At 37.2% G+C, this 18,588-nt stretch overlaps 2 protein-coding genes across 3 annotated transcripts; both read right to left on the reverse strand.

Annotated features, from left to right (window-relative positions):
* Nucleotides 1-829: 829 nt before the first annotated feature.
* On the reverse strand, nucleotides 830-8,790 carry HOS1 (ubiquitin-protein ligase). 2 transcript variants are annotated; one of them, XM_048095117.2, is made up of 9 exons: nucleotides 8,624-8,790; nucleotides 8,108-8,495; nucleotides 7,364-7,498; nucleotides 7,114-7,289; nucleotides 6,299-6,706; nucleotides 5,991-6,149; nucleotides 4,425-4,907; nucleotides 2,362-2,496; nucleotides 830-1,228 (listed from the first exon to the last, which is right to left on the reverse strand). In XM_048095117.2, the coding sequence occupies exons 1-9, from the start codon at nucleotides 8,666-8,668 to the stop codon at nucleotides 1,025-1,027; spliced, it is 2,133 nt and encodes a 710-aa protein (XP_047951074.1). In that variant the 5' UTR covers nucleotides 8,669-8,790; the 3' UTR covers nucleotides 830-1,024. The 2 variants fall into 2 exon arrangements, with proteins under 2 accessions (XP_047951074.1, XP_047951073.1); XM_048095116.2 differs by having other exon boundaries at nucleotides 8,108-8,498.
* A 2,165-nt stretch (nucleotides 8,791-10,955) lies between these two features.
* LOC125196558 (transcription factor MYBS3-like) lies at nucleotides 10,956-14,102 on the reverse strand. The gene is made up of 3 exons (XM_048095121.2): nucleotides 13,538-14,102; nucleotides 12,003-12,211; nucleotides 10,956-11,683 (listed from the first exon to the last, which is right to left on the reverse strand). Exons 1-3 carry the CDS (start codon nucleotides 13,845-13,847, stop codon nucleotides 11,171-11,173), a joined length of 1,032 nt encoding a protein of 343 aa, XP_047951078.1. The 5' UTR covers nucleotides 13,848-14,102; the 3' UTR covers nucleotides 10,956-11,170.
* Between the last annotated feature and the right edge of the window lie 4,486 nt (nucleotides 14,103-18,588).

The raw sequence follows: 18,588 nt of genomic DNA on the forward strand, positions 1-18,588 counted from the left end.
TGCAATGTTCCCAACTCTTTTTCTTGACTATTTTGCCCTTATATAATCCAACTAGTATTATTTGTCTATATTATTATTATTATTATTATTATTATTATTATACTTGACTTAAAATATTCTGATTCTCCTTTCAGATCCATGAAAATATGTGTAATGTTGTATATGCAATTTAAAGTAGTATATAATATATGTAGTATTATATTATAGGTATGATTGTGGGAATGATTAACATGAGTATATAGGAGCATATTAATTTAATTAGTGGGTCATTATCGTTTTTATGAGAATATTATGATTGCTTCGAACTACCTAATGATTTCCTTGTCCAAATGATGAGAGGCTATCCACCTTTAATATTTTTTTCTGTACTTTTCTTGATTCTTTCTTATTTTTTATGATGATTTGGAATGAAATTTGTGCTGTTATTTTTCTTTCCTGAAATAATTATTATATAGTTTCATGGAAGTTACTGATTTTATTGTTTAAAATTGTAGAGAATCTATAGCCTATCTTGAAATGATTTATTATTTTGAGTTCATTATATAGCTTCATGAAAGTTAATTGTGTATTGTGTATGATGTGTGATGGAACCATGTCCCTATGTGAATTTTATTTCTAAAGTCGGAATTTAAATTGCACAAGGGTTAAGTGACATGCTCGATTACATTTTTATGACTGATTACTTTGTGGTGTAAGAAGTGGTATTGAAGTAATGGGCCAAATACTATTATCATTAACTCTTGAAATTTGATTTTTGGGTCTTTCAATATTTGGGCCACTTAACCAAATGTCTACAATACGGTAGTGTATTGAGAGTTGCAGACACCAATAAAAAAGAGAGAAAATATAGTAACATCAGAAATGTCAAGTGTTGCAGACATGATTAACATCTTCAAAATGTTAAATCCCATACAAAACTGCAGTCAGAGTGTCGACATGGTCTCTTCGCGAAAGTCTCGGTAACAAGAGCAAAGAATACAAGAGGAATTTGCATACCGATATTAGACAAAGTTTGCAATTCTGATTAAGGCTGATGATGTACAAAGCCATTGGTCTCCCATTGCTGGGGAAGTTTAAACAACAAATTGCCTAAGATTGGTTCCGGCACTGTTGGAGGTTTCGGTTTTGGTGGAATATTCTGGTCGCCGTTAAACACCCCAGCTTCAGGCAACTTTCCATCTTTTAGTTGCTGCTGGAGGACATCCGGCAACAAATCAACACTTTGGTCCTGCAAAGGGAAAGCAAAAAATGGTTACATTGAGAATTGGAAAACAATAATACAACCACCGAGTCCATGGGGACAACTTTCCAGTTCCACCTGTGTAAGCTATTGGACACGCGCAAGACCAAAGGGAGAAGCATATGATAAGAGGTGAACGAGTATGAAACAGGAAAAAATGCTGCTCCATCAGAATAGACGAGCTATTGTGAGAATTAATAAAAATAATAAAATGAAACAGACTTGAGAGTTGAAGCCACCTATCCTACCCAGCAAATATTGTTAGCCTAACTAAGATATGTTCTCTGAGATCCAAATATGAGATGGATGGACATCTCAAAGTTTGTTGAATCTAGGTAAGTATGTATAGATTATGAATTCTTGGAAATGGTTCACTAATAACTGTTTTTAGAGATCACATTTTTTAATTTTCATGTAAGCATTTTAACCTAAAACAGTGCTTCTAATATTTGGTAATGCGACTCTTTTCATCATTTTGTCCGAGCAGAAGCATAGGTTTAAGTAGGTAATAATCCAGGTCAAAATAAGCAGATATAGTCAAACCACATCTAGAAATCGATGGATTATGCAAACCAATTATAGGAATCTTTTCTTCTATTGTTCTAAATCTGCTATTAACCAGACTATGTTAAAGGTTGAGATAGATCCATAAAAGTAAAATCAATGCCATAGAATGCCCCCAGTGTCTCCTGAGAAGGCAAGGCCGTGCTTAACAATGTTTATGCTGCATCTAACCCTGACTAGGCTCCTATCAGGCACTAAGTCTACCATCTAACTACATAGTACCTACCAGTACCACCTTTTACAATATTTAGTAATTTAATATTTATAATAATTGTGAAAGGTTCTTGGTGATTATTAACCTCTACATCAATCAGAAGTAGTAGCAAATTGACTATTTGGCATATCATAACCAAAAGACAGATAAAAAAAAGTTCTAGAAACCTTCAGTTATCAATCAGATACCAGTCCTAGCTGATTATCTGTTTCCAAATAAATTCCATGACATGTGATGGAGCAATGGAGCATTTCTGTTCAAGTAAACCAATTGCAGTTTTTTTTCTGCTACAACAGATATCATTTTGTACTATTAAAGGAGTTATATAATAAAGAGAACTTACAACCAATGTCTTCCTCCAATGATTCAATAATTTTATTTTGTAAGCCATTTCTTCATTCTGATGCTTTGAGATGAAATCTTCCTCCAAAGTCTGAAGTTTAGAGTGCACTTGGTAGGCTTCAACATATCGATATCTCTGCAACATGTAATAATGAAACTCATGAGTGATTGTTAATTACTTCATGAAAAGACTTCATAATGGCAGGAAAAGATCGGAAATAGACCCAATAAGAGTCTTCGACACTCAAGATCTAATGACTGAATAAACTAATGAACACAAACCAATGAACATAATTCTTTGGAAAATAAACCATGCAATCAATGTTTCTAAATGCAGGCTAGGGGAGTGAGGGGCCTAGCTGCCCTTCCTGGCAGACAAAGCACCCACCTAGACAGCGCAGGAGTAGCGCCTGAATCTTCCTTTATTTTCTTAGCAAAAACTCTATTTTGGCCTTCATCTTTTAACATTTTCCTAAACTATCTTTATGTTGAGCATCAATCCCATGTTTTAATCTTTAACCTCCAAATGAAGACTATCATAGTTAAAACATCAACATGGCTTGAGAATAGATTATTGAAGATATAAGCATTCAACCCATGAAATGCGTAAGTCAAACTTATCTTAATTGATACAGGAAACTTATTTTTATAAAAAAAAGAACTAAAAGCCTTGTCCCTTATAGCATAACTCAATACATTACTTGTTCAAAACAGGCAAGGGAAATGCAATTGCACTATATTTGACTACTAACTTCAAATCTATAAATCAACACGATTCAACATGATTTAGTTTGATTTTGCTTCAGCCTTACGCCATTTTGGAATGTTTCAACTAGCTTCTCAGTGCCAAATAAACCATACTTTCTCAGCTCAGCTTGCGGCAAAGCATCATGGCAATCAGAATTCCAATCCAAAACTCCAAACAGATTGTGTTATTTTAAAAATAATCCGAATACCAGATGACTATGTTGTAAAACATTTAACATTATATTTAAGAAAAAAAGAGCATAAAGAAGTAACTGTTTGATTGGAAGGTAACTGGAGCACTGCATTTAAGGTATGGACTTAACAGAAAAGTAGAGGGAATAGAGGTAGAAGCATTCTCCAGGAGGTTGGGCAAAGCCATTGCAGTATTATTTTCAATCCCTTCAAACAGGGAGTAGCAAGAGAATTTTAAATTTTAAATCAGGAGTGCCACCCCTTTCTTTTGAATATTTTGCCATGCCAAATAAAGAAAATACACCACCTTTATTCAGATGCAAAACAAGACTGGTGGTTAGAAGGAAACGACTAAATCACTTTTCTTCCTGTTCACCATCAGTACCAGACATTGGTCTAAGACAGATTCTAAGGGTGGGTCATCTAGGTGCATATATAATACTATCAAACTCTTCTTTCATCATCGGGATTTTCTATGTAAATTGCTTTAAGCCTTAATTTATTATCTTATGCACCAATTATTCTAGAGAACATTACAAAGTTAACTAATGAGCAAAAGGAACGTCAGCTAAAGGAAAGTGAAAATATATTAGGTAGAAGGTAAGACTCTTATGACAATCATTTTTGAATGATTTTAGATTGCCCCACAGCTCCACAGAGATGTGTGCAGGTCTGAGACTGGAGAAACCATGCCATATACCTGATGACTTAACTGTTTTAAACTCTCATATCAAACTTTTCAATGCGGAGAGTGTCAAACAAATAAATAACTAATTGATGGATAGGTCGTGCCTCATGTACAAGAAATTAAAATACAGACTTAGTAAACATAGGCTTTTTCAGAATAAATTTTCAAGTACTGAAACCAAGGAGGACTCCTTATATAATGAGTTGAGCATAGGTTTTATGGATACTCAGTAAGAACTACTGGTATTATCAATCACAAGTAAGGATAGGAATAATGAACGATAGAATGCAAAGATCAAAACACTGGAAGTTTTGATTCTGTAGAAACTACTCTGTTGTCTTTTAATGGTGACTGCTGCCGATATAATTACCAAGATAAGCTAACAGAGACTAATAGAAACTGCAACTACAAAGTCAACGATAAACAAGCACAAGTACCTGTAGATGGAAAACCACAAGAAGGCTTCCCATGGTTGATGTAGGGTCATTTTGTGCTACATCAAACATGCATTTATGAAGATATCTCTCCTCGTCGGCATTCCAAGGCAACTCAATCATTCGATCCACTAAGTTCCTTTTAATGCAAAGGCAGCAAATCTCAGAGACCAAAATCTCCAACCACATTAGCCAATTGTTAAGCTGTTCATTTGCTTCATCATAAGCATCTTTCAGTTTCTTATCCTTGACTTTCGTACAAATCATCCTCTGGTACATGAATGCCTCAGTCAGAAGTCCACACTCTACCCGGACCCGAACAGCAGTGACAGCTTCGCCAACTGAAACTAACGTTGCTCCCCCATCTCGCCCTGACCACCTCAGTACCATTAGAGCTGCATCAGGATTCTGTCTCTCTAACAGTGCCTGTGCAACCTTAGGATGGATATGTGGGCCTGCAATTTCAGGAAGGAGACGGCATGCTTCCTAGAAATACAAGTTGTGAAAACAATTAGTAAAACGTGAATATATCAAAGTAGCAAAAGACACAAACATGAAGCACAGTGATTGTGAAAATATCAGCCACAGAAATCTACTTCAACTAGGCATTTCATCATTTAGGATCCAATGGATAGGTTAGGAATCAATCTAGAACTTGAAAGATGAAAACTATGAGTTTAAGCCCCCAGCTGTTGAAACTGTCAGTCTAAGACTACCATGTAGTTTTGAAAAAAATACTATGATAATGTGTTCTTTAATAAATTAAATAGATAAATAATTAAGCATTCCCATTGCAAATTAATATAGAATATATGGTCTTTTGAGTCTGTAACTTATGGGTTTAAACGTTCAGTTTCTAAATTTATACTAGTTTTTAGTATCATTTAGGTTAGCTACTTTTAGACCTTGAATTGATAAAGCTCTTAAACTAAAAATTGTTTTGCTTGCAAATTTTTATGTAACTAAATGTTTGGCCTAGGAAATGCTTTTATTATTTCGATTTTCGAGGGGCAACAGAACTGTTTAATGGTAATACTAGCCAATGCTTCTTGTATTTCACAAATAACATGCTTTCTAGCTACAATGATTGACATCAAAGGTCTACCATATTTATATCTTTTCTTCACTGTTCTTTCTTTTCAAACAAGGTACATATAAAAACAAATTATTTCTATGATGCGCTCAGTAAATTTAGTACTGTGGTACATGCTAAAAAAGTGATAATCAGGTAAGTAAAAGCCATAGGGTCACTGTTATACAATGGTCATTCTAAACATGAGAACCAAAGCAAAATATTCAAACTAGCAGATAATTGCTTGAAGGACAACAAGCATATAGTCAAAAACAACGAATGACAGAACCAGAAAAGAACATGATAGAAATGGCAGACACACATTCAAACATATTCAGCACAAACCACAAAAAATAGCACATTCATCCACAATATTGCCTCAACTGTTCTGATGGTGAAACATCATCAGGTAATTCAGGTCTTCCTACATACTCCATTTCAGTAGCTGACTAGAGAAAATAATAAAACCTAAAGAGACTTTTAAGATAACTGTCTACCTCTAAAGCTTCATCAGTGTGGTCATCCAAAAGATAGAAGACAAAAGATTCCAGCAATGAGTGCCTGGTTATACAAAATGTGACGGCAAAATCATCAACAATGTCTCTCCACTTATCTTCAGGGATTGTCCAGTGCCGATCAAAGAGAAAATATAAGAACTGCAAAACAGGTTAAGGAATGCCACAAGTGTACTTATGTGAAATAAAGAGAAATCTAATGAAGTTGTCTTCAATTTTTCACTTCGTGCAAAAAGTAATTTATAACTGAGGAATGATTTAAACAAGCTGGATTGAATTTAATAGGATACAATAGCTTGCTTGGCAACCACCAAACTAGAATTTCCTTGTAGAAAGAGCAAGTCGACAGCAACTCGGAGACTTTCAAAAGGGTAGCATCCTGCCAATCCCTGTAACTTGGATTGAAAAACTAAATTTCCCACACTAGCCAGCAATGATGAAATTGCTAATTCCCCTTCACCTTGTTGACCGTATCCTTCATCCGTCTCAAGGTTTGAAAGTGCATCTTCAATAAAGAGGCTAGACGTACTTTGTTCACCAGACCCCAAGATACCAGCAACTGAATCAGGCCATGCTCGGTAAATTGCTGCAGATTTCCTTTCACGAACAGATGAACTCCATGATGCAAAATCAGAAAATCTAAATCTCACATTTTCCAAAAATTGATGTCTAATGCACCAAGCCATGATCTCCAAGTGCTGTAAATTGATACAGGCAATTATTGTTAAAATCTCAGTTAGGAAGACTGGAAGACATGATTCAGCAAGACCGGCATTCAAAATTAAAAATCTTAAATCACACAGAATCATGCATCTTGTTAGGTTTATTCAGAAAATAGTTTGTTAAAGAAATTTAGCTGTGTAGCACAAGTATTAAAGCAAACATAAACAGCCTTGGTATTACAAACCATTGTGAAAATTTAGGTATACAATTAACAAAATGGCCAAGAAACCAGACAAGATGCAACAGAAATATCTATGCCCGTGACTTTCTATACTGTATTGACACTAATATACATATAATCTTCTAAACAGATTCTTATGGATACATAAAACAATAACTAGAAAATATAGAGCTGACAAATCAGGAAACTTTGAACTTTTACCTGTTTTGTCTTCAATATACTCTCTTGAAGATGATTAAGGTCCTGAAGCATGACTGAAATAGAGCCTCTGAATGAAGACTCCAACACTTCAAGAACATTTGACATGCCTGCTAGCTTTGAAGAAATTTTCAGGAGAGAACTTAAATGATTTTTCATCTCTGATGCTGTTTGACTATCTATTATGAATGTTAAGGTTCACTAGTACTTGTAGCATCTGTCATAATTTGTAAATAGATAAACTTTAGGATACATATTGCATTGAGTTCCTTCAAAATACTTTCGAAAGTCCGCCTGCACCAGTCTTTGACAACCTTCTCGTCAAGCAAAAGTGCAGTGACAGGATCACTTGATACAGCACTTTCATCCATGCATACATCTGTAATATCTGTATGCTTCTATTAAGGAGAAACATGGAACGAAAAAAAACTAAGGCACAGATAAAAGATAATCATCAAACCACTTTTCTTCAACTGTCAAATACTCCATTCATCCCAAAAAACTATAGCACGATTAATATATGGTGTCTCCCAGAAGTATAGAGCTTTCCTTTTCAGAACATGTCCCCACACTCTTCTTTATATTTCAACCTTCTAAACACCGTATTTACCAAAAAAAATCACACTTCATCTACCAACAATGTTCTTAAACCTTGGGTCCATCCAATGTGATATAGTGCTATGGCTTTAGAGAATGGAGACATGGAGTAACAAATAACAATTCAAAACACCTCAACTACTTACAAATCCTAAATTGTTTGTATCCATGATAAAATGAACATGGAAAACTTTTGTTTGCAAAGCCCTTAAAGATAATACTTCCAGAAAAATTATGCTACAGCGTGTACAGAAGCGAGTAAAAGCACATCCTGAAGGAAATCTACGGCAAAAGTTAGTTTCAGTGATATTGATGGGAGGAGGCAGAAATGAAGCCCTTGCACAAAAGAGGATACACATACAACAATGGAAAAAAACACATATATAACACTGAAGGATACAATGGCAAATCAAGGAAACTAGGTTGTTCTCCAAGGTGACATCGAAGAGCGAATACAAGCGTTGAACATCAGCAACAAGTTGATTCGCAGTATCCTCTTTATCTCTCAATCTATCATCAAACCTCTTAGAAATAAGACCTGCCTCAATACATTCGTAATAAAGGCGAAGGGGAAGCTCATTTCCCCCCTTTGGCAGGGACATTCGACAAATGGGGCAAACCTCACATCTTTGACTGCATTCGTCGCACAAAGCAGCATGGCCGCAGGGGTTAAGAATCCTTTGTACATTGCGGCCGCAGCTTCTCAAATCCCTAGTTGCCCTACACCGCTCTACTTTAGCCTCATTGCACAAATCGATTGGATCAATCGACGCCAAACGAACTAACGCCTTCTAAAATCAAAGCAAATAGTATCAAAGCAACCTCCAACAAGAGCAAAATAGCAACAACAAAAAAACGACATAATTCGCAAGCAAATTCAGAAGCAGAATGAAATGAATACGGGAAATACGGATACCTGGGTGCGAGATGCGGTGGGTTCGTCGAACTTCCGACCAACCATTAGTTGAGAGGGTTTGAAAGCAGCAAGAAATTGAAGGAGGTAATTAGCACAGGTAATAGGAATTCTCCCACAGTCTACTACTGCAACTGAAAGAGAGAGAGGAGAAACCCAGTGGCAGGGTTTAAAATCATAAGGAGCTCAATTTTACGCCCTAACCTTATGCTAATTTTTTATAATTGTTCTTTTTTGTTTAATTACGTACATACTTGTCTTAACTCAATTATTTTATTCAATTTACCAATTTTCTTCAATTATACACATAATTTTACCAAAATTCAAATCAATAAGATAATTAAAAAATATAAAAGTTATTATATTTGAAATTTACGAAATTTAAGTAATAATTTGACCAAATTTCATATTCCTTCTATTTTTTAAAAATAGAAATTATTTCCTTTTTAGTGTTTTTCATAAAAATAAGAACTCTTCATTTTAGAAAATGGACATCGCAACTAACACTAATTTCACTACTTTTTCTCTCTTACTTTATCAATTTTGCATTAAAATTTGCGTCGTTTTCAAATTTCTTATTTTTAGGAAATGGACGGAGTATTTTTTTTATTAGGTCAAGGGTATCCATCGGTAGGCTTGGTGACTATTCTCATGTTCATTTGTAGGCACCTCGAATGATGGTATACAACAGACCCAAGAATTTAAAGTTGTTCCACGCTTGGACAAAGATCGATCCTCTTACCGCAAGTTCTTTTACAAAATGGAGTAATAGAAATGCATTTTTTATATATATTTTTGTGTATCATACGTGATTTTAGCTGATTATAAATCAAAGTTTTATTGAAATGCATTAATTAAAAGTGACATACATTTAGCAATCAAATGATTATCTCCATTTTCAGTATCATATTTATTATTTTTTCTATGTTATTTACAATTCTGATTAATCATGACATGTATATTAAGACACAAAAATTATATACTAAAAAAATGGATAATTGGACCTTCGGGTAGCAATAAACATCTTCTGTTCCTCGATATGCTCCTCGTTGAGGCTAGACAAGTCTCAGGTCATGGCATTGATAAAACAGAGTTAGCAAGCCACCAATGAACAAAGTTAGCAAGCCACCATCATTGGTAGTACTTGAAGAGGGCATCTTGAGAAGCACTTTCGATATCTTCCCTCATTTCTTGCAGTGTCACACCTTCATCTAAGTCAGCAATACCTGATTTCCTCATGTCCTTGGGTAATATATTCTCGGAAGATGTTTTGTGCATCTTGAAGTATATTCGTTTGGCTAGACTTGATCATGCATTTGGCTTCAATATTATTGTAGATAGTCTAGAACTTCGAGATTTATGGACTGACCCTCTCGAAGTGGGCTCGAAGCATACAACTAGTATGCTTGATAGCGCCTTCAACCCATATCTCGTTACAGCAATCAAAGATATTTTTCCAAAACATTCTCCGAAGAGTAATCGTGTTCGGACTGATGATTAACTGGATAGGAGATTGAGTGGATCACTTTAAGTTTTTGTGGTCCGCCCGCTCCAATTTTTAAATCAATAAATTCGAAAAAATTGGACGAGCCACAATTGGCTCACTCTTCTTGCATCATCGCGGAGCTGGCACATGGGTTGCCCGTCGCAGCTCTATGCTTAACAACTACACATGCGGCAGTAAAATTTTAGCAACGTTGCGTATGCTCTTACCATATACTATATTATTGTAAAAGTGAAATGATACAAGTAAAAGACGACCCAAAATTCTAAAATGGGACGTGTGTAATCGCAAACCGATGAAATAGCCAGTGGAGTATATTAAATTCTTATTAAAGCGCCTATTGTTTTATTTCATAATTTGCATTTAAGCAAACATATCATTACCTATTTAGAGTAGAGTTTGTTTCTTCTATGTTCTTTTGCTCGATCCATCATCAATCATCTTTACTCCATTACTCTTATCAGATTATATGACCGCGACTACACAATATGAAAGTCAAATTTAAGTAGCTCAAACTTTGGTGCGATTTGGATTTTCATGGACCCAAAAATAAGTAAATGAAACTACAAATAGGTGGGATTTGGATTACCTCAAATTCAATTTGACCTCATCCAAACGCAATGAATTAGTCAACTTTTATAATCAAACCCACACCATACGTATTGTTCATATTGAAACATGTCTTTCCAAAGCATTTTTTTGACTATTCTCCTTCTGCACAAAGCAACATTTTTCTCTTTTATTTGTAGACAAAACTCAAATCTTTACATATCAAATACATTTAACACATTATAATTATGCACATTTATGTTCCAAGCTAAGACAATCAGAAGCTGTGAAAGATTCAATAATTTGAAAAACAAGTCTTCTGGTGTCTACAAAGTTGAGGCTGAGTTAATCCTTCCTAAAACACACTTATTATGACAACCTAACAAATAAAATTATAACTTAACCAAACCACTCTAAACACTATCATCTTCTTCTATTAACAAAGAGACCTTCAAAGTGATCCCACTTCACAATCAACATGTTCTTTTTTCACCATTCTAGAGGGCATGGATTGGATTGTGACTATTAGAGTTCATGCCTGAAGTGCCAGAAGCTGGATTTGCCTGAAACGCAGACGGCCTCGTTGAGCCTTCGACGAGTTTAAGCGAGAGGGCTGACGGGCCACCATCGCCGATGGATTCTCCTAAGCTCAGACTGGACATGCCGACGAGCTCGTCGACGTTGATGGGGCTCTTCGAATGGACAGCAGTCGGCTTCACCACTTCATGGGTTTCGGCTTTGATAGGCTCGGTAGTGTATCCTGGCCAAAACTGGATGGGTGCCGGGAAGAGTGGAGCAACATAAGCAGGATACATGACGGGGTAAGGATATTGGGAGCCCTCCAGGTTTGTCAGAGCAGTGTCCCCGTCGTTGGAGTTTGCAGATTCCAGGGACTCACATTCTTCATCCATAGCAGTAGGTGCTGCTGCTGGAGTGCTGCTTTGTGTCTCAGCTTGAGAAGGGTTCACGGGGAGAAAATCCCTTGACACCAGAGTATTATCGGCTGCTTCCTAATTGAAAGATATGTTGCAACAAGTTTATAAGTTGCCCAAAACTTTATAAACCTTAACAGCATAATTCAACCACAAAACTAGCCCTACTATGTGTGTATTTGTCCAAGCACATTTCATTGAGAAATATTTATCCACAATCATTGATGGCTTTTTGCAGAGCTCGAAATGGTCTATCTAATCAGATCGATAATTTTTTCGGATAAGTGGAGCCATCTGTTCCATAGGCATACATCTTGTTTTGCAGATAGCTAAATGTCAATGAGGACTTACTAAATTTGTAAATATACACATAGAGCTAAGAAAGAAGGAGGCTTACTTCATCGACAACAATATCAAATAGGCTTGAGCGTCTTTTCCTCCTAGACATATTACTTTGTCTGATGAAGTACTTTTGGGCATGGCTAGCAACCTGAGTAGGAGTTCTAGTCATAACATAGTTCCGTGCAATGCCACGCCAATCACCTTTGCCGAGCTTTTGCAAGCCAAGCAGAAATAACTTATGTTCGTCTTCTGTCCATGGCACTCCTGGAAAATAAAAATACAATTACATTGAAGTAAATTCACACTCAATAAATGTCAACTGAAATACAAAAGGCAAAGGAAAAGGAAAAGACCATTTAGAAAAGCAATGAGCAAAGCATAATGGTGGAATTTTTAAATAGAACAAACTTCTTGAATGGCAATAACTAGTGTTAAACACTTCCAAACTGAAATTTGATCATGGACATAGCCCGAATTCAGCATCTCTTTGAAACCCCAACCCTAAAAACCTCACCTGCATTGCCCAGTTGCCATCTCTTTTGAGAGTATAAGCATCAAACTTGCAACTTCTAATCATGTGACTCGACCGCTGTTTTTACAGAGATTTTGACAACCTTAGTTCTGCATATAATCATTTTCAGCATCTATGTTTTTTTCCTTATTTGAAGCAGCCATCATGGACACTCAAAATAGACACGGATTTGCAGGTTAAAATAGCCACGGATTTGCAGGAACGGTTAAGACAGTGAAATTTAACGAATAACGAATATGTCGTACCGCGCTTACCAGAAAAACCAGAGTGTTTTCCCCACCAATAATCACACTTACCAAGCCTAACAACGTCATATGTACGACAATCGCACAACACATCATCTTATTCAATTCTCTATAGAAATGTAAGAAAAAAGAACATGAAAAAACTAGTCATTATTATATTTTCTCCGCCTATTTCAGTCTTTTTCAAGCACTTCGCAAGTTTCCACATAATCCAAACCCACACAGATACCATACGTATACACGAGAGCGCAATTAGTTCCTAAACGTAAGCAAAAATCACGTTAGATGATGACAAAAACAGCCACTTTAGTTCAGATTCCCAAACCATTCTCCCCGGGGCGCAACCAAACAGTTGAATTCAGAAACCTAAATAGCCTAATAATAGCACAGCAGAAGCACACAATCGGATTGATCAACAGACATGTTATATGAAAGCACATGCAACAGAAACACCCAAAATTGCATATACAAATCAGCAAATTAACATGGATAGATGCAAATTAGGTACCCCAAGCATCCTTTTCCGTTTTCCTCAAATATACCAACAAAGAGGAAATTCAATCTTACACCAACCAACCCTTATCCAAACTCTCCAACAGCCTACACTAAAACCATACGCTTACAAAAACATCCAAAACGATCGATTACAACAACACATCATCCATTTCTGGCAGTAACCTCGATTTTCAATTTTATCCAAAATCAATAGTAAATCCCCAAATCAGTCAGATCCACACACAAATTACAACAGCAAAATCACCAAACCGAATAGAATCAAACTTCAATAACTAAAATAAACATTAAAAATGAAACCTTTCTTCCTCTCGCGGCTGGAGGAAGACCCAGCGACGAAGTCTTCAGACGCGTAGCCCTCGGCGGCGGCGGAGCCAGCAGAGGGGTGGTCGGGCGTGTCCGCCGGAGAGTCAAGAGCAGCGCCGCTTAGCGGCGTGGCGCTTCCACTTCCACTCCCGCCGCCGCCCATGTAATGGGTCAAGTTGCCCATACTCGCGCTCTTCCGAATCGAGCCATCGATCAATCGGACTCCGAACAGCTTCACCCCTCGATTCGGGCACGTGCGGGAATTGTGGCCGTTGTGGCTGCAATGCGAGCACCTCCTCGTCATTGCCGAAGCAGCGATGCAAACGGGAGGAGCTCGATTTGGTACAAACCGGATCGTTGATTTAAATTAAAAATAAAAAAAATTCTAAGATCCGATAGAAAATGGGATTTGTTGGCTATGTGAGTACACCGAGCTCTGGTGTGTGTGGATGCAGATATAGATATAGAGAGAGAGGGGCTGATCCAAAGAGGGAGACTCGGGAGTGAAAAGGAGAGAGAGGTTGTCTGTGGGTGAGTTTGCGTGTAATAGTTTTATGGGTAAGATTTGTTTGTAGATGTAAATGTATATATATTCTGTACCTCACTCGAATGTATAGACCAAGTGGATAAAATCGAGACATCAAATCCTTATCGATTATCCTAATTTATTGATTGTGCTCATTCAGTTTTAAATTATTGCACCATGATCCTTATTTTTATAGTAGTAGTACTACCATATTTAATATTTCCTGCATTTTCCTTTTAGACATTTTCGTTTGGTGATTTAAAGTTCGATATGGATTAGTATTGTGGAATAATATTTTAGATTCGATGTTGTTTCGTTTAGAAGGGAAAAAAATCTTGTTTTCTTGTCACATGTTTAGTACTACTACATGTGCTGCCATGCCGTGAGAGATTAATTTTTTTTAACAACATTATCCTTCTAATCTGAAATGAATGGAATAGTTTTTTATCAGATCCTTTTGGCATCAAACCAAATGGAGCAATTCAATATTGCAACAGGAGTTATTCACCCTCCCAAAATTCATCAGAGTCAACATTGCATAACAATACACGGAGTCAGATTTAAACATAACTACATAAAATTATATAGATATATGTAGTAATGATTGTTTTAAAGATGCAAGGTGTATTTAGAAAATATTAATAAATTTAGGCTAATTATGTATTCAAGGGTTTATGGATAAAGAAAGAGTTTATAATAACTGGAAATGTGATCAATAATTTTTTTAAGTAAAAACATACTAGTAGTATATTCTTTCGGATCTAAAATCTGATTTTTCATACAAATTCACTTTTTTATTAAATTGGGTAAATAAGAATAGCCCAATAACGATGCAAGCCCATTTACATAAATTGAGCCGAATAAGTTACAATTACAAAGATAAACTTTCAACTTTATTACTTATGATTCTATATCATCTCTTAACAATGTATCTTAAATTGACCATTACAATCGAAAGAGAAGACTCAATAGACCTAAGGCTAATAATAATCAATAATTGGGACTGATTTGTTATAGGAAAAAAAGAAATTATATAATAAAAGATGCGCACTGGAGTTGAGAATTTTGTGGTAGATAGAAATAGAAGGCCGTATCATTTGATGTATCCAAATGGACACTAGGAATACTTTATCAACCACAGATTTTAAATATAAGTAAAAAAGTGCCTATATATTTTATGTGTAGGTAAACTTTCAATATATTATACACTTATAACTCATTACCAACTTGTTATTTGTACCCTACATAGAGGATTAGATGAGATCGTAATTTCAGACTAGAGGAAGTTCTATTGATGGTTTCCTTTCTACGTATATAACTTAATATTCACTCGATAACGGTAATAGTTAGAGTTTTGTTTATTCTTTTTCAATTAATATAATTAATTTTGCTTTTATATGCCTAGAAAATACTTCCTTGATAGTCTATTCACCCTAGTATGTAATAGTCCGTACTTTATTATGATACTTTATTATAAAAACATTAGTGTTAATAGTTTAGATAAACCCCTTCAAAAATACATTTGAATATTTGATATGAAATCTAAAAGAATATCGACTTGTTTTACATTCTTTTCACTCTAACTATTTCTACCATTTTTCAAAAATACATGAAAAGTTGGAAAAAAAATGTAACATCCAGATTCCAGGCACCTACGGTGGGACAGAGGGGGGAAAAATTAGTAGTAAAAAAATTCAAAGGCAAGAAATATAAGAGTGTGGTTCCGTCCAATTTTCTACGTAAGTATTCAAAGTCCATAGATGTGGTTGAATTGTGTACAAGTATACAACCACTATTCGGTCTAATTTATATAAAATCCGCAATCTTAAAATTCAAGCAATCAATTAATTTCATTAAAGTGATGGTCCACGCCAATATATATGGCTCCATCTTTCATTTGAACAAATTCTAAATCCCAATTTTTTTTACAGCCCTTACCCTGTAAACAATAATTTTGTACTACAATTCATTCTCTAGCTTATAAGCTGAACTATATAAACACTTTCACAATTTAATAAGCTCTTAGAGCATTCCCAATGGAGGTGGCGAATTCTCGGCGATAAATCGCCGGTTATCGCCGAATTATCGCCGGCCATTGTGGCGAAGTCGGCGATAATTCGGCGATAATGTTGCCGTTGCTTCGCCGAGTGGCGTTCTAACGCCGGATTATCGCCGAGCGATCGCCGGCCACTGTGGCGACGCTCGGCGATAATCGGCGATAATTAAAATTTTTTTTTTTTTTTTTTGAACCCAACGGCTATTTTACATTCCACCCCTATAAATATTTCCTCCACTTCCTCCATTCATCACCCACAATCTTCATTCTCTCCATTTTCAATCTCTTCTCCCAATCTTCAATTTTCATCAAAATTATGAGCTTTTGGAAGAAAAGTTCCCGATCGGGTAAGGATAAGGGTAAGGGGAAAGAGTCGAGTTCACAAATTCCCAACACGGATGAAGCAAACGAGCAGTGGATGCAGTCGTTGTTGGCGATGGGTTCTCCTCCCGGCCAACTTCCATACGGGGGTCCGTCTCCTTTGCAGACTCCTCCGGCGCGGAGACTTTCTCCGTACTTCAACTCTGCCGGCAGAATGCCCTTTCCAGCCGACGATGTGTATCGGCCCCAGTTCGACACCCCCGGATCAACCCCAGGCGACCAAGAATCTCAGGCCGCGACACTGAGCGCGGAGGACTTCGAGGTGGAAGAAACGCCCACCGAGCCGCCTTCTAGGAGCGGGAGGGGGAAGGCGCCGGCGTCGTCGGCTGCGACTGATACGGGTTCCGATGAGAGGCCGAAGCGGGTAAGGACTACTTACACTCTGCAAGAGTCCGAGCTGATAGCCGACTGCTGGGCGGACACGTCACAGGACGCGGAGCGCAGCAACTACCAGACTGAGATCATATTCTGGGAGCGGATTGCCGCGAAGTACAGGAGCCACAAGACTGCCTCAATGAAGGACCATGGCAGCGAGGCGATCCGTCGGCATTGGGAGCGCCTCATGAGGGACTGCGGGCACTTCAACGGTATTTATTCTAACTTGATGACTCACATGACGAGTGGCCAGAACGAGCACATGGTCCGAGATGAGGCCATCCGGATGTATAGTAGCCAGTACTTGTCGACGAAGGGCTTCAAGTATTGGAACATCTACGATAAGCTGAAGGATCTCCCCAAATTCCGGACGGGAATGCACGACGCGCTGCACGGGAAATCGGTGCGCTCGCGACTTAGCGTTTCGGAGAGCGAGGGGAGCGCGGCCCACATCGACTTGAGTGGGGATGGTCCGCACGAGCGCCCGGAGGGAGTGAAGAAGGCGAAGGGGAGGCGGAAGGGGAAGGGCGCAACGTCGGAAGTCGCGTCGGAATCCGTCATCGACTTAGAAAAAGCCACTTATTCGAGCAATGTCGCCAATCTGACCCAGATGTACACGCTGTACTTCACCGGCGGCGGGACCCCTGAAGAAAAGGCGGCCCTCTGGAAATGCATCCAACACCTGCAGAGTACGCTGGGGCTCGATCCCGACGCCCCTCCGGCCCCTCCGTCTTAGATTTTTTTTTTTTAAATCTTTGTTTATTTGCGTTTTTTATTTGTAGTTTTTTTTTTCTCGTTGTATTATATTTTCCAATGATTAATACAACGATGAATTGTTCATTATTAGTCTATTTATTAAATACATTTGTAGGGAAAATTAAATAATATAAAAAATAATGATGTAAAAATGAAATGTTGAGTTAGGGAGAAATAAGGGAGAAATAAGGGAGAAACCAATGTAGCACTTGGCTAAAAACTGGGGATAAATTTTGGTGCTGATGTGGCGCTGATGTGGCAGGAGTTAGGGAGAAATAAGGGAGTTTTTAGGGAACTCCATTGGGAGTGCTCTTAGAACATTACAGTTATAAGCCATAGAAACAAAAATATGTCATGATAAATATACTCTACATTTATTTCAAGTTAAAACATACTTAGGACATAGTTTGTATATTTAAAAAGAAAGTCCATCTCGTTTGCTTCAATTCTCAATCTCTCCTTCCGCTCCGTTTGCGGATAGCGTGCAAAAGTCAACATCTTTTTGAAAGAAAAAACGCTAAACTAGGCTTTAAGTAAAAAAAAAAAAAAAAAAAAAAAGCAATGCATGTATCCTAAGTGAGGAAAATTCTGAAATTTTCCCTGATTTTAAAACGTCGTCTTCATCCTTCGATTGATTCTTTTTCATGGCCGCCCGAGCTTCCTATCTCCATCGGCCCAACACTCACGTTATTTTATCTTGGCCCAGCATGAATAATAACAGCCCAAAACATTTTTCCCCTTTTTTATTAACTTATAAATTAGTTGGCCCAATAATAATTCCCTGTTTAATAAAAGGCCCAAAATCAGAGAAGAGAAACTCTCATTTCCTCCAATCGGTCGACTTCATTTCGGCGCCTCCATACACTCTCTCTCTCTGCAAAAGCCGCAAATCGTGCTTCATTTCTCATCTCTCATCTCTCATCTCTCATCTCCTTCACTCAATTTCTCTCA

Source organism: Salvia hispanica, chromosome 4, assembly GCF_029641045.1.
Source record: "Salvia hispanica isolate PSC_SH4W2 chromosome 4, Shi_PSC_v1, whole genome shotgun sequence".
Classification (NCBI taxonomy): domain Eukaryota; kingdom Viridiplantae; phylum Streptophyta; class Magnoliopsida; order Lamiales; family Lamiaceae; genus Salvia; species Salvia hispanica.

Excerpts from the sequence above, each read along its gene's own strand:
- HOS1 (XM_048095116.2), bottom strand. The coding sequence starts at position 8,668 with ATGGTTGGTCGGAAGTTCGACGAACCCACCGCATCTCGCACCCAG. Across the intron at positions 6,150-6,298 it reads TGGTTGCCAAGCAAGCTATT|TTCTTATATTTTCTCTTTGA; the intron begins GTATCCTATTAA and ends CCTGTTTTGCAG. Across the intron at positions 1,229-2,361 it reads ATTGGAGGAAGACATTGGTT|GACCAAAGTGTTGATTTGTT; the intron begins GTAAGTTCTCTT and ends TTCCCTTTGCAG.
- LOC125196558 (XM_048095121.2), bottom strand. The coding sequence starts at position 13,847 with ATGACGAGGAGGTGCTCGCATTGCAGCCACAACGGCCACAATTCCCGC. Across the intron at positions 12,212-13,537 it reads CAGCCGCGAGAGGAAGAAAG|GAGTGCCATGGACAGAAGAC; the intron begins GTTTCATTTTTA and ends TTTATTTTCCAG. Across the intron at positions 11,684-12,002 it reads TTGATATTGTTGTCGATGAA|GAAGCAGCCGATAATACTCT; the intron begins GTAAGCCTCCTT and ends TCTTTCAATTAG.